At 50.0% G+C, this 12,465-nt stretch overlaps 1 protein-coding gene across 4 annotated transcripts; it reads right to left on the reverse strand.

Moving 5' to 3' along the window:
* Positions 1-7,336: 7,336 nt before the first annotated feature.
* PDP2 (pyruvate dehydrogenase phosphatase catalytic subunit 2) lies at positions 7,337-12,206 on the reverse strand. Of its 4 annotated transcripts, none has more exons than XM_059152542.1 (2): positions 12,055-12,206; positions 7,337-10,039 (listed from the first exon to the last, which is right to left on the reverse strand). In XM_059152542.1, exon 2 carries the CDS (start codon positions 9,983-9,985, stop codon positions 8,390-8,392), a length of 1,596 nt encoding a protein of 531 aa, XP_059008525.1. In that variant the 5' UTR covers positions 9,986-10,039; positions 12,055-12,206; the 3' UTR covers positions 7,337-8,389. The 4 variants fall into 4 exon arrangements, with proteins under 4 accessions (XP_059008525.1, XP_059008528.1, XP_059008527.1 ...); XM_059152545.1 differs by lacking the exon at positions 12,055-12,206 and adding an exon at positions 11,938-12,054; XM_059152544.1 differs by lacking the exon at positions 12,055-12,206 and adding an exon at positions 11,928-12,054.
* Positions 12,207-12,465: the final 259 nt, after the last annotated feature.

Raw genomic sequence — 12,465 nt, forward strand, 5'->3', positions numbered from 1 at the left:
CCAATATAGTCACAGTCCCCTCCTCCACTGCCAGCCCCTGGCCTGTGGGCTAAGTCACGAGGGAGCTGGTGGAGGGGCATGTGTGAGGGCTGGGGGGTTGGGGAAAGATTTCAGCTTGAGGTCACACTGTACATTCAGTTTCATAATGTGATTTCCCACCCTACCCCCCCCCACTTACAGTATCTCCATTTAGCAATTTCCCGTCTAATAATAAAGGTCTTCCACCATCACTTTTTTTCACTGTCACCTTAAAGTCCACCCGACTTTGCACCAGAATCTTTTTGTCCAGTATGTTGAGCAAGGCCATGTCAGCGGTGTCCACTTTCTCTTTCTTACTGACACCAGGGCCACGGCCATATTTGTCCAACCCCCCCCTTCTGCAGCTGCCTGGTCCTGTCCCTCTCTCCTTCTCTCTCTGATACATTCTGACAGGTGCTGGACAGGAGAGCAGGTTTCACTGTGTGGCAGAATAGTTCTGGGCTCTCCCCCAAGCCAGAGGTGCCAAGCCCAGGGCAGGGAGGGGGATTGGAGACCAGTCCAGGGTGCCGAGGTCAGGAAAGCCAGGGAGGCTCTGATCTGCAGGCCCCTCTCACCTGCTTGAGGCAAGCAACCCCTCCCCCAGTTTCCACCTGCTTTTGCCTTCCCAACCCTACAGGCCAGGCTGACTGGGAACACAAGTAAAGGCGTCCTGTCTTGCACCCACACAGCCCTGCTCCAGGCAGAGACGGAGACCCAGCCTCAGGGTGGGACCCCTGACAGTACATCCAGTTCACATCTTGCCAAACATTCCTCTAGCTTCTGCTAGAATGCTTGCACAGATAGATCACTCCTCCCTGCCTGACTTTAATTTAAGGGAGCAGAGAGGGCATGTTGGTATATTTTTTTTTATCAGATGAGTGGATATTCAACAGAATCACATGAACGCTTAGGCAATCACATGAAAGCCAAGAGGAAGTTTTGAAGTCAGATACCAGGGTTCAAAACTCAGCTCTACATTACTAGTTTTGTGATCTTGAGCACATTGGTTCACTTTTCCAGGCTCAGTTTCACCATCTATAGAATGGCTTCATGATACTTGCTTCATATAATCGTGAGATTTACTATGAAGGATTGGTTCACGTGCTTATGCAGGAAAGAAAAAGGCCTTTCTTCCACATGCTTTGCTCTCTACAAGCTAGAGGCCAAGAAAGGCAGCAGTGTGGTTCCAGTGCAAAGCCGAAGAACCATGGGAATCAATGGTCTAAGTTCCAGTCAGAGTCCACAGGCCTAAAAACTAGGGGCACCAGATGTCCCAGAGCACAAGTGAATGTCCCAGCTCAATGGACAGCACATTTTCCTCTTTCTTCCCTTGGCCTCTTTTTTCTGTTCTAGCCCTGGGCTGATGCCCACCCACTTCTTTACTCAGTCTACTGTTTCAAATGCTAATCTCTTCTGGAAATACCCTCACAGACACAACCAGAAATAATATTTTACCAGCTTTCTGGGCATCCCTTAGCCCAGTCAGGTTAACACATAAAATTAACCATCACAGCCATCTCTCAGATTGACCAGTTATCCAGACTTTGCCGCACACAAATATCAATCCCCAGTATCAAAGTTCAGCTCAGATTGAAGAGGAGGAGAATTAGACCCCACAGCCTGATGGGAGGGGTGGCAAAGAATCTGTGGTCATCCTTAAAATCACAAGGAGCAAAAGGGGGGACGGTTCCAGCCTCCCTCCCAGGGATGACCAGGGGGCAGCCTGACTCTTGGAAGAGGTGACCTCAGCTTGTGGAAGAAAGGCCTTTTTCTCTCTACTCATTTCTTTCTTCCTGTGTGACACCTGGGGAGGAGTGGAGGAAGTTGGGGAGGAAGATTTTGAGGTTTCTCCCAAGAGTGAGGGGGAGCCTAGAAGGTTTGGAGCTGACGAGTGATACATAATATTTGAGTCTGACCACAGTCACTCTGACTGCTGTGTGTTGGGTGGAGCTGACAGGAGGGGGAAGCTGTTGTTTGGGGACCGCGGGTGGCGGGTAAAGGTGGTTTGAACGGCTCTTGGGGCTGGGACAGGGGATGGGGCAGTGGACTCCAGAGCTGGGCAGCTGGCTGTGGGGCCCAGCTTCAGGGAGCAGGAAGAGGAGGTGGGAAGGGTTCAGAGGTGTGGAGCAGTCCACAGAGGGGAGCACCCACACTGGGGGAGACTGGAAAAAGTGGCAACTGATCCCCCCCCACCTACAGCCACCACCTGGCTCTGGCTGTTTTGGGACTTCAGCCGCCCTGTCCCTACAAAGCAGGGTTAAGTGATCACAGGACAGGGTCCTTCTCCTACCCCAAACTCACTCCAGCCCCAGGGAGGTCCAGGGTCTGGTGAGGCTCCCTGAAGGGTGTCCCAGGCTGCAGTCCCAGGGACCCTCTGCTCTGGCTGAACCGTGCCTCAGGGTCTCATCTCAGGCATGAAGTCCTCCCATTCCCTCCAGCTGTGGCTGGCACCAACATGGCCAGATGGTGACATCTAGAGGCAGACTCCTGTCTCACATTGCTTCTGGGCAGAATCCCCCAGCAAAGTGCCTGGACAGGCGGTGCCAGGCGCGAGCGCTCCCCATTGGTGTTCCTGTCATGTCCTCCTCCGGATTGAGTGACCAAACACCAGGCAGAGTTCAGAAAAGAGCTGGCTCCTCCGTCCCTTAGTGCCAAAGTCCAGTTTGGAGTCAGCAAAGCCGCTGGAGCCCCAAGTGAACCCAGGGATACTCTCTCTTCCCACAAGCCAAAGACCTGTGAGCTCCATGACATTCCCCATCCGCTACCCACCACGCCACACTATTTCAGAGGAAGGGTCATCCCAGCAGCTCAGCCCGCCTCTTATCACAGAGCCAGCCCCCACGCTCCAGGCCCACCCTGTGTCCTGAGCCCCACATGAGAATACCTTGCCTCTCCTTAGTGATGCTTTGAAAATCACTTGTGCATTTTCGTCTATCCACACCCACCGGTTTTCTCCTCAGCCCCTTTCCTCACACGTTTTCACACCACCGCTCACGGTTTTGCTACTACTTCTCTGACCTCTCTTTGACTGATTCCTCTTCATCTGCTCCCCCCTCCCCCCAATCATCCCTCCCTCTGTCAATCCCCCCATCCTTCCTCGTTCATTCTACAATCAGCAGGACAGGGGGCCAGGCCTGATATTACAGCAGTGGAGTGGAGAGGAGAAAAACAAGAACCAACGCCCCAAAGCGCCTGGTTTCAGCCCTGCAGGGGAAGTGAAGGGGAGCGGAGGGGTGCGGTGCTGCCTCCACCGCACCTCCAAGCCGACGAGGAGAAAGCCACGCCCACCGCACCTCTACGCGGACCAGGCGTAGGCCACGCCCACAGCCCCTTCTGCGCGCTTTGCCTGGCGGCGTTCGCTCTCCTCTCCCAGGAGACCACCGAAGGCGCCCCCCTTGCCCACCCAACCACATTTGGCTACCTCTCGCCTTAGCCCTCACTGCACTCTCATCTCTGCTTCCATAAAGACCCCAGAGTCTGTCCTCAGACCCACTGGACCAGACCCACCCCTGTTCTTCACTCCTCATGCTCCTTTCCCTGCTCCATCTGGCCCATCCTCATGGCCATTGTGCCCAAGGTCACACCTCTCAGCCCCCCACTGGGAGGGGCCATCCCGGGAGCCTTGGACCCAGGGCGTAAGGTGTGTGCAGGGTGGACAGGACAGAGCAGCATTTGGTGGCAGACGTTCTTTCTGTTCATCTGCTGTAAGGAGGATAAGGTTGGGCCAGTGAGGTCTTTCCAGAATTCTGGAAAGGCAGGAAGAGTGAAGACTTGGGACAGAGCAGGTTTTGGAAAGTCCCTCCATAGACCACTTTTCCAGACGTGACAGAAAGGAATGTGTCAAGGGCTCATGGAACGAAGACACTCTGACCCCTAGAAGTCTGGTAGGGACTCACCCGTTCCAGAGGGAGCTGCTTGGAGCACTGGCCACCCCGGATTCAGAGGGCCACGAGCCTGGGAACCACTATAGGGGATTTAACAGCATCAAGTGAAATCAAAACAAAAACTCTAGATATGAAGGAAACGACATGAATTTATTTCTTCCCCTTGGAAGGAGTCCAAAGAGCTCAATCTTTAAAATTTAATTCTCCGTTTCCCTTGTATTTTTCCCCTTGTATTTTTATCATGTTCCAAAATGACGGAATATTGGAACACATGTGTTAAGTATATCTAGCTTCTTTTCAGCACCACCTACTTCTCCATCCCATCTCCACCCACCCTGGGCTGAAACTGTGCAATGAAAGAGTTTTCATGCATTATGTTCCCTTTTTGAAGGGGCCATTATTGGGACAAGTGGATGGACTGTGGATTTGGTTCAAATCTCAGCCCTACCATAGTGTCCGGGGCAAGTTTTTCAGTTTTGTGATATTCAAGAGGGAAAGAGCTCCTCCTCTTATCTTCATCAGACCTCAGACATTCCCTTTTCCACCTTTCCCTCCAGCAAACCTGCTCCTCTTCAAGCCCAGGTGAACCACCCTAGCCCACACTGAAGTGTTAATGACTTAATAGTTGGATTGCTATCAAGAAGCGCCCTGCTGCCCTGCGGGGGGGGGGGGGGGGGATGGGGGTGGGGTGGAGGGGCAGTCCTTAGGAGCTTTTTCTCTTCAGAGGCAGAAAGACAGAGCTCAGGGAGTGGGGATGGGAAGGAGGGGACTCTTCAACTCTGGAGGTAACTGCCTGGAAATTTTCCCTAACGCTGGCTCTGCATTGAACACAAGCTGGTTTTATGAACTCAGTTAAATAATACAAAACCCCAGCAGGACTTGGCACTGAGTGTGTGGACATCCTTACAACACAAGCCTTCACTTCCTTTTCCTTCATTTCAGGTCCCTGCACACAGGGTTAACACCAAATGAGGACTTCCTGTGTGGTCAGCAGCCATCAAAAATTTGCAGAGAAAACTTCTTTGGGGGCATGGGGGAGGGGGGGCCTTGAACAGACTAAAATCTTCCCTGGCCAGATAAAGGTGGTGACTCAAAGACTGGACTAATCCAGTACCCTAAGGAATGAAGGAAATTACTATTCAAACCAAAAGACACCAAATTTCATTTAGCCTCTTTTATTGACAAGTTTCATTTAAATATCTCTAACAGTTAGAAAATCCATGTCCAATAAGAACATTGCTATACATCTTAAAATACAAATGTCAGTAAATATGAAAGAACAGGGTTAATCATTTTTCCAAGTCAATGCTTGATAAGAATTATTTTCCAGGAAGCACGTTACACAGCAGGTGTCCCAGGTATAAGGGACAGAGGCTCAGCCAGCTCAAGAGATGATGGCACAGCAGCACACGTTCCTGCTCAGTGATAAGCCAGGCAGTCGACATGATGACAGCAGCACCAGTCTTCATAGCCCAGCTCCAAAGCTACACCAGGGTTTTTTTTCTGCCAGGGGAAGGAGTCATGTTGAGACAAATGCACCACTTTAAAATGAAACTACGATGGCTGCATTCCAGGATCCTCTGGTTTAATCTGGGAAGCAGAGTTCTCCCAAGAGCTGTCAAGTGAAGATAGGTTACCAGGAACTGAGAGATCAAAGAGTCAAGCCAGACTCGTTCTGAACACATTTTCTTGTTCCATACAATTCATTATTCTCTTCTTTAGTTGACTCAAGTTCAAGCTGTTTCTATTGCACTGACGTACACAAGGTGCAACTTAGTTGTGTCTAAACTGAACTTTTACCCAGTGTGTCTGATGCAAACGATCTTTTAGGCCAATCCGACTTCTGGGAAAACTGTTTATATATTAACATACCTCAAAGTTCACATTTTCATTTTAACAAATCAGCTTTTTAAAAAATAACAAATTAGCTTGACTGTTACAAATACTATGTAAGAAAAACTGAATCTAAGTAACTTGACTTAGCATTCTAATTTGAATCTAGAACTATACCATCTTCTCTATTTTGACCAATCCCCGGAATCAGCAGGGTTGTATTATTTATACATAAAACAATATCTATATTATGCCAATATTACCAAAGCCTCTTACCTAAACTATGACGCAATTTAAAGAACCAAAGCATAATGTATTCAAGTTACATCCAAAATATTAAATGGTCCATCTTATTTCTTAGTTCATTTTAGATGTCTCAAAATTGAAAGCTTCACATAAAAGAAATGATAAATGCTCTGGAAGACTGACAAGTACCACCAACTCCCTCTCAAATTCCAGTGTCCTCCAGCAATAGCCTATGTTGCCTCGGAAAGGCCAGTGACACCAGAAGTTGGGTCAGGGACATAGACATGCTGGGGCTTAACCAGGAGGCTCTCCTTGGAGCATTCAGGGAAAGAGCTCAGAGAGCCTGAGAGAGTTCACTGTGGAAAAAGGCAGACAACAATTCAGCCTTTTTTCCACTTCAATATACCGACTAGAAAGCGGGCAATATATTAGGCAGAGAGAGAACACAGATATGCTTGGAGAAGCAGGCAGGAAGTCTGTGTCCTCTCAGCTGTCCCATGAGTTACTGCATCAGATGTATTTTGTGACCCACACTAGGCTCCCAAATGGGATTCAGACAGTCAGAAATATGGTAAATGCCCGGAGGTGGGCCAGGGTTGAGCTGGCATCAAGAACAAAGGATGACAGACAAGCAGTCTTCAGCTCCAGCAACAAACCTTCCTGCAAGCACAATAGCAGTGATTCATGTTTCATTTCTCAATTAGGATGTAGGAGATCAAAAGGAACACTTATGGTTTTGAAATAGAATGACCAAGCCTGAAGCACTGAGTAGAGATGAAGCCCCTGTCACCAAAAAGTTACACTGGAAAGCAGACAGAGGAATGTGTCCCAGCTAGAAGTCCCCAACACATGAATGAATGTCACTGGGACATGAAAAGTCAAACTCTCTTTTCTTTCAGTGGATGGCACAAGATGGAGACGAAGAGAGTGTTCAACCAACGTAGTGCGGGAAGACAGAATGGTCAGCTTTGTGGGATTATATGTGTGTTTCTGTTTAGGGACACACTTCCTGTTGTTTAAATGCCACCGCAATTCACGAGAACATGAAATTCGTTCCCCGAGAAAGGAGGCACGTGCCTTCATTTGAAATAAACACGAAGACTGTGCCGCCCACAGAAGTCATTACGGGTCACATTTTTATTTTTGCCCCAACTCCTATACTAAATATGGTCTGCTCCCCAAGGAGCAGCTGAGGCCGTTCAGCCCACAGTCTCCAGGCAAGTGTCCTGTCTGACCAATCTCACTCCTCCCACTTGCCTCCTGCCTTTCAGGAGGTGAACAGGCAGCCTTCAGTTAGTGACTTCTCAAATCCTTTGTGTTTTCACAGTCCAGACTCAGGTCTAGTCTTATCCTGCCCACTGACTTGTCCCAACTATCATGGTACATAATCACATCTTCTCCTTCCCTGCAACCCTCTGGAGAGGGAGCCTTCCTCCGGGACAGCACTGCGCAGTCAGCAGCTGCAGAGCGAGGCAGTCAGCAGAGCAGAGGTAGGAGGATTAGGTGGAATTCACAGAAGAATGTTTGAGAGGTATAATCAGAAAGGCTAAGTGCTCTCAATTAACCTGCCCAGAGGCTAAGCCCGGAGGGTATTTTATTAATGCAGGGAAGGCCAGGAATTAAGGCTTAGACAGAAGTTACCTCCTAGTATGGCTCAAGGTTCAAGGGGTGAGACACAGCAGAAGGGCTCGCCAGATGCACAAGTGAATTCAGCTGGTAGAGGCCTACCCACCCTCACTCCTCTTGGCTGAAAACCAAGACGAATCATTCCAAGCATGCTTACAAACAGGCCCGTTTGCAACTCTGAGGACTCGGTTTTAGGCCAACCTAAAACACAATGAGGGTGTAGCATCACATAATGTTTTCACAAGTAGAGTCACACAAAAAAGTTCGAATGTTGCATAGAAAAGTATTCTAAAATATGCTTTGTAAACCTAGGTCTTAGTAATTTAAAAATAAAAACTAAACAAAACCTTCCTTCATAGTCTAGCTGTCCACGACTGTGAACTGAGGAAAACTGCCAAGTGTGCTGATTTTGCGGCATAACCTCATAAAATCCTGAAGTTCTTCACATTCTCAGAACGATGATTAAACTTACCCTCGGAAGGCTCAGGCTGACAGTTTAACAAGAGTGTCTTTATAAAAGGGCTTTGGCTATGGGCCCAAGCCCATATGCTCTCCATGCCCTGCCCTCTCTGCATAGAAAAGGTGACCAAAACACTCGGGGACATGAAATCACTGCTACTGTTTTTAAACCAAGGCTAGTTTTTTTCGCTCACGTTAGTCTATTTTTAAGCAAGCTACATCTGCCTGCCTTTTTAAGAGTAAGGTCTGAAGAGCCAGCTTAAGGATAAATGAAAAATGTCTTAGCAAAGCATTTAAGTTAACGTTGGCCAGACGGGAGCCTCTCAACCCCCCCTGTAATAGGCATCTATTGAGTCTGAGTTAAAATACACCACCGTGACAGTGATGTCATCCCTGTACATCCTTGCCAAGTCCTCTGGCAACGTCAGCATCGCTGTCAGCCGCTCAGGCTCCATCTCCCCGTACTCATTGGTCCCTATGGCGTGTCTGATCAGACGTGTGGCCGCGTTTTGGTCGGCTGCGTGGAGCCCCTGGGCTTTCCTCTGCAGCAGCAGGCTCTGCATGAGTCCCAGGTTGGCAGGTCTCTGGGCCAGGTCTGGCTTGTGCCGACCTGCTTCGGCCAGGTGCTCCACCACCAGCCTCACCACTTCCTCGTTGTCCAACACGTCCCACAGACCATCTGAGGCCAGCACGAGGAACTTATCCTGGGGTCTCAGCCGGTGGTAGGTGACCTCAGGCTTGGCAGTCAGGTAGGGGGGAGTATAGTAATGTGGGGGGGTAAACTGGTAAATATTAAGGGCCTCGGTGTCAAAGCCCCTCTCCAGGACACTGTGCTGCAGCTCTTTACTCCACTTCAGCTGGACATCCCCAAAGGCCCTGCAGGGCATGAGGACGCCCAGCAGCCTGTGGTCCATGATGACTGTCCTGTCCTCTGACTCAGGGTGCTCCCTCTTCAGCCGTGACAGCTCGGCCGGGTTCCAGGCATTATGGTCGCAGGTGAGGGGTAGACAAGACCACATGCCATTGTCCTCCTGGACCCCAAGGATGGCCCGACAGTCACCAGCGTTTGCCACATGCAAGTGAACTCCATCCACGTGGGCCATGCAAGCTGTTGCTCCAGAGAAGGCGACCTGGAGTGAAAGGTTCCTTGTCATCTCATCTTCCAAGGGGGCCTGGACTTCCAGCGAGATGTCAGAATCCAGTCTCTGGAAGGAATGAGTTAATGCTTCCTTAATGTTGAGTCCCATTTCCATGTGCAGGTCAAGCAGCTCCTGCCAGTAGACACGGAGGTGATCGAGGTGCACGGACGTGACATCCTTGTAGATACTGTCCCCTGGGCGCTTGAGCCAATGCAGGATGGGCAGCAGGGGCTTCATGCTTTCCACAGCTCCCTCCATCCGCTCCAGGGTCTGCTGGGACATCAGTGACACGGCCACATAGTAGAAGAGCCTCTCACTCACTGCTTGAGCACACGCATGGCCACCGTGTCCATCAAAGATGCCAAACATCAGACCATTGGTCTGCAGGCAGGTAGCGATACCTCGACGGTCTTCCACCGGGGAATTGGCAGCCAGCTGGTTGCTCTCAAACCGTAACACCGAATTTGGGACTCCACTGACGAGGTCAAGAATCTTGTGGGCTGACTCGCCGGCTCGCAGAACTTCATTTACCTGCTGAGGGCTGAGCTGCAACTGAAAGTCATCTTCCTCTGTTGATGTGTGTCTGGAGGCTTTCTGCAGAGCAAAGCCACTGCACGGGACACTGCTTTTTCTGGTGCCTGGTAGGTAGGAAAAGAGTCTCCACCTTGCTTCATTTCCATTTGAGGCCCACCTTGAATATAAACGTTTGCCCCCCTGTAATGTTGCAATGCCGCTCCTCACAGAATTTTTTAAGATCCAGAAGGGCAAAGTACTTGGCATTATGAAACTATACCAGCAAATGTGTTCCTTCAGCAAAAGGGGCTTTCTTTAGACCTGAAAATTAAAGAGTCGAAGAAAGCTCAAATTAAATTTCTTAAAAACAATGACTTCTGGGGGTGTCTGGGTGGCTCAGTAGGTTGGGGCCTCTGCCTTCGGCTCAGGTCATGATCCCAGGATCCTGGAATCCAGTCCCACATCAGGCTCTCTGCTCAGCAGGGAGCCTGCTTCCCCCTCTCTCTGCCTGTCTCTCTGCCTACTTGTGATCTCTGTCAAATAAATAAATAAATAAATAAATAAATAAAATCTTAAAAAAAACAAACAAACAATGACTTCTGTGCTACCATCCTGAACAAATGCAGTTTAAGATAAACTTCAAAAGAGTTGACTAAATTCAAAATACATAAGTAAGTTGCCCTACCTCCCATTACAACACATAAGTAACATTCCAGAAAGTGGAGAAAACAGGGTTTTTATATGCTCTCCACTCTTAGAGAGCCACTGAAGGCTTCCCCACGGGCTCATTCATTCCTCACAACTGACGCAAGATACCTGCTTTTCCACTGTTCTATAAGCTTCATGAAATCAGGAACCCAGGTTCCCTTACTCACCAGTGGCTTTCCAGGGCCCAGCCCTACACAAAGAACACAACAGGTCCTCAACTACTGGTCGACATGGCATTGCCAAAGGCCCAAAAGCAAACCAGGTATGACACGAGCTCTCTAACATCAGATACACTGCTTCACTTGACTAAGCTCCAGCTGTCTGACAGTGGGATGAGAACACCAGCCTCATGAGGTTTTTTTTGAGGATTTAATGAAATATGACTCTTCTGCTCCAAAAAGGTAGTTATTACTTTTATCATTAGGTGACTCCTCTAATCATTCTGCATACATTTTTATATAGTTGAAACCACAACTTACACTGTGGTTTTCTTTTTAAAAGTATTTTATTCACAATAAATTTCATGCATGTGCAATACCCCATTTTGGCATAAACAATCTCAATTTACTTAACTGTTCTCCACTGTTGTAGATTCAGAGGTCGTTTCCATTGGCTAACATTTATGGAACACCAAACGGCACTGTGTTGCACACCAACCTTTTCCCTACTTAGGTTTTAACCTACTTATTTCCCGAAGGCCAGAATCAGTAGGTCAAAGGGTGTAGATTTGTCTTGCCAAACTGATTTCCAAAAGATTCACATGCCTCCCCAAGGACACGAAAGGAACAGTTTCCTAGCAGCTTCAACAGACTCTGATGGCATTTTTTCTTAGACCCAAACAAAATAAAACAAAACAAAACAAAACCCACAAAGAAACAAACAAACCAAAAAAACCCCTGCTCTATTTTATTTTCTCAGATGACCTAAGAGGAGCGTTTCCCACGTGTTTTCGGATTTTGTTCCGAAGACCAGCCCTCCACAAGTTTGTCTGTTGAGGCACTGGGAGCTTACAGAACTAAGGATCGTCCTCCTCCCCTCAGCCCCCCCCCCGCTGAACGTGGGGCCGGGGCGGTAGGTCAAGGAGTACAGAGGGCGCCTGGCACCTCCCACCCCTCCGGGGCCCTACAGAGAAACCAGGCAACGCTTTCCAGCCCAAGAAGGTCCGCCGCAGCAGGGATTCAAACAATTTCGCGCCCCTCAAAAAATCAAACAGGTCCCAAGTTCAAGTCTCTGACCCACAGCCTCATAAAGAAGAGTTCCGGCTCCGGAGTCCACCAAGCCCGATCTCCTTCAAGCCCGCACCGGCCACGTCCCTGAGCCCCAGCTTCAGCCTGCCAAACAGGCAAATTCAGTCGAGGCGCCTAGCTCACAGGGGTGCTCCAAGAGCTAAAGCAGCTCGTGCGGTGCCCGGGTCCGAAGCCAAGGGTCTTTGGCAAGTCCGCGAGCCCATGTGGCGCGTGCGCGCGGTGGGGTGACCGTCGCTGCGGGTCCGCCCCCTCACCTCATCTCACCTCCGCTCTCCACCTCATCACCTGATCCAATCTTGCGGGCCGGGGTGAGCCAGGCGCAGGCGACACCCAGGGGGTTGGAGGAAGAGTCCGCATCCCACGATCGCCCCCCTTCCTTACCTCGGACCTTCGCTCTCCTCTCACCAGCTTGCGCCACCACCGCCGCCGGGTCCGTCCCGTCAGTTCCGCGCCTGCGCACAGTGCCGCGGCTGCCACTCCTCCAGCCTCACCTCCTTGAAGCGGCCCCTTGTGCAGATCTAGATGGAGAAGGAAGCATCCTCTCGCCGGCTCTTATTGGTTCACCTGAGGAGGCGGGCTCTTGACGGACGGAGAAATTGTCCAATAGCCGAGGAGGACAAGGGGGCGGGCAGGGCGGGATGGACCAAATCCGGTTCCTCCCCACCCATCCCCACCAGTCTCCTGGGCTCTGAATGGTGAGGGGGCTGAGCGTCCGGCTGGAACCCCACCGCTTTACCTCCCACACTCTGCACACCCCAAACCGAGAAGCCTCTCCAGTTCCTTACTCTTGTT

Source organism: Mustela lutreola, chromosome 16 (assembly GCF_030435805.1).
Source record: "Mustela lutreola isolate mMusLut2 chromosome 16, mMusLut2.pri, whole genome shotgun sequence".
Lineage (NCBI taxonomy): Eukaryota > Metazoa > Chordata > Mammalia > Carnivora > Mustelidae > Mustela > Mustela lutreola.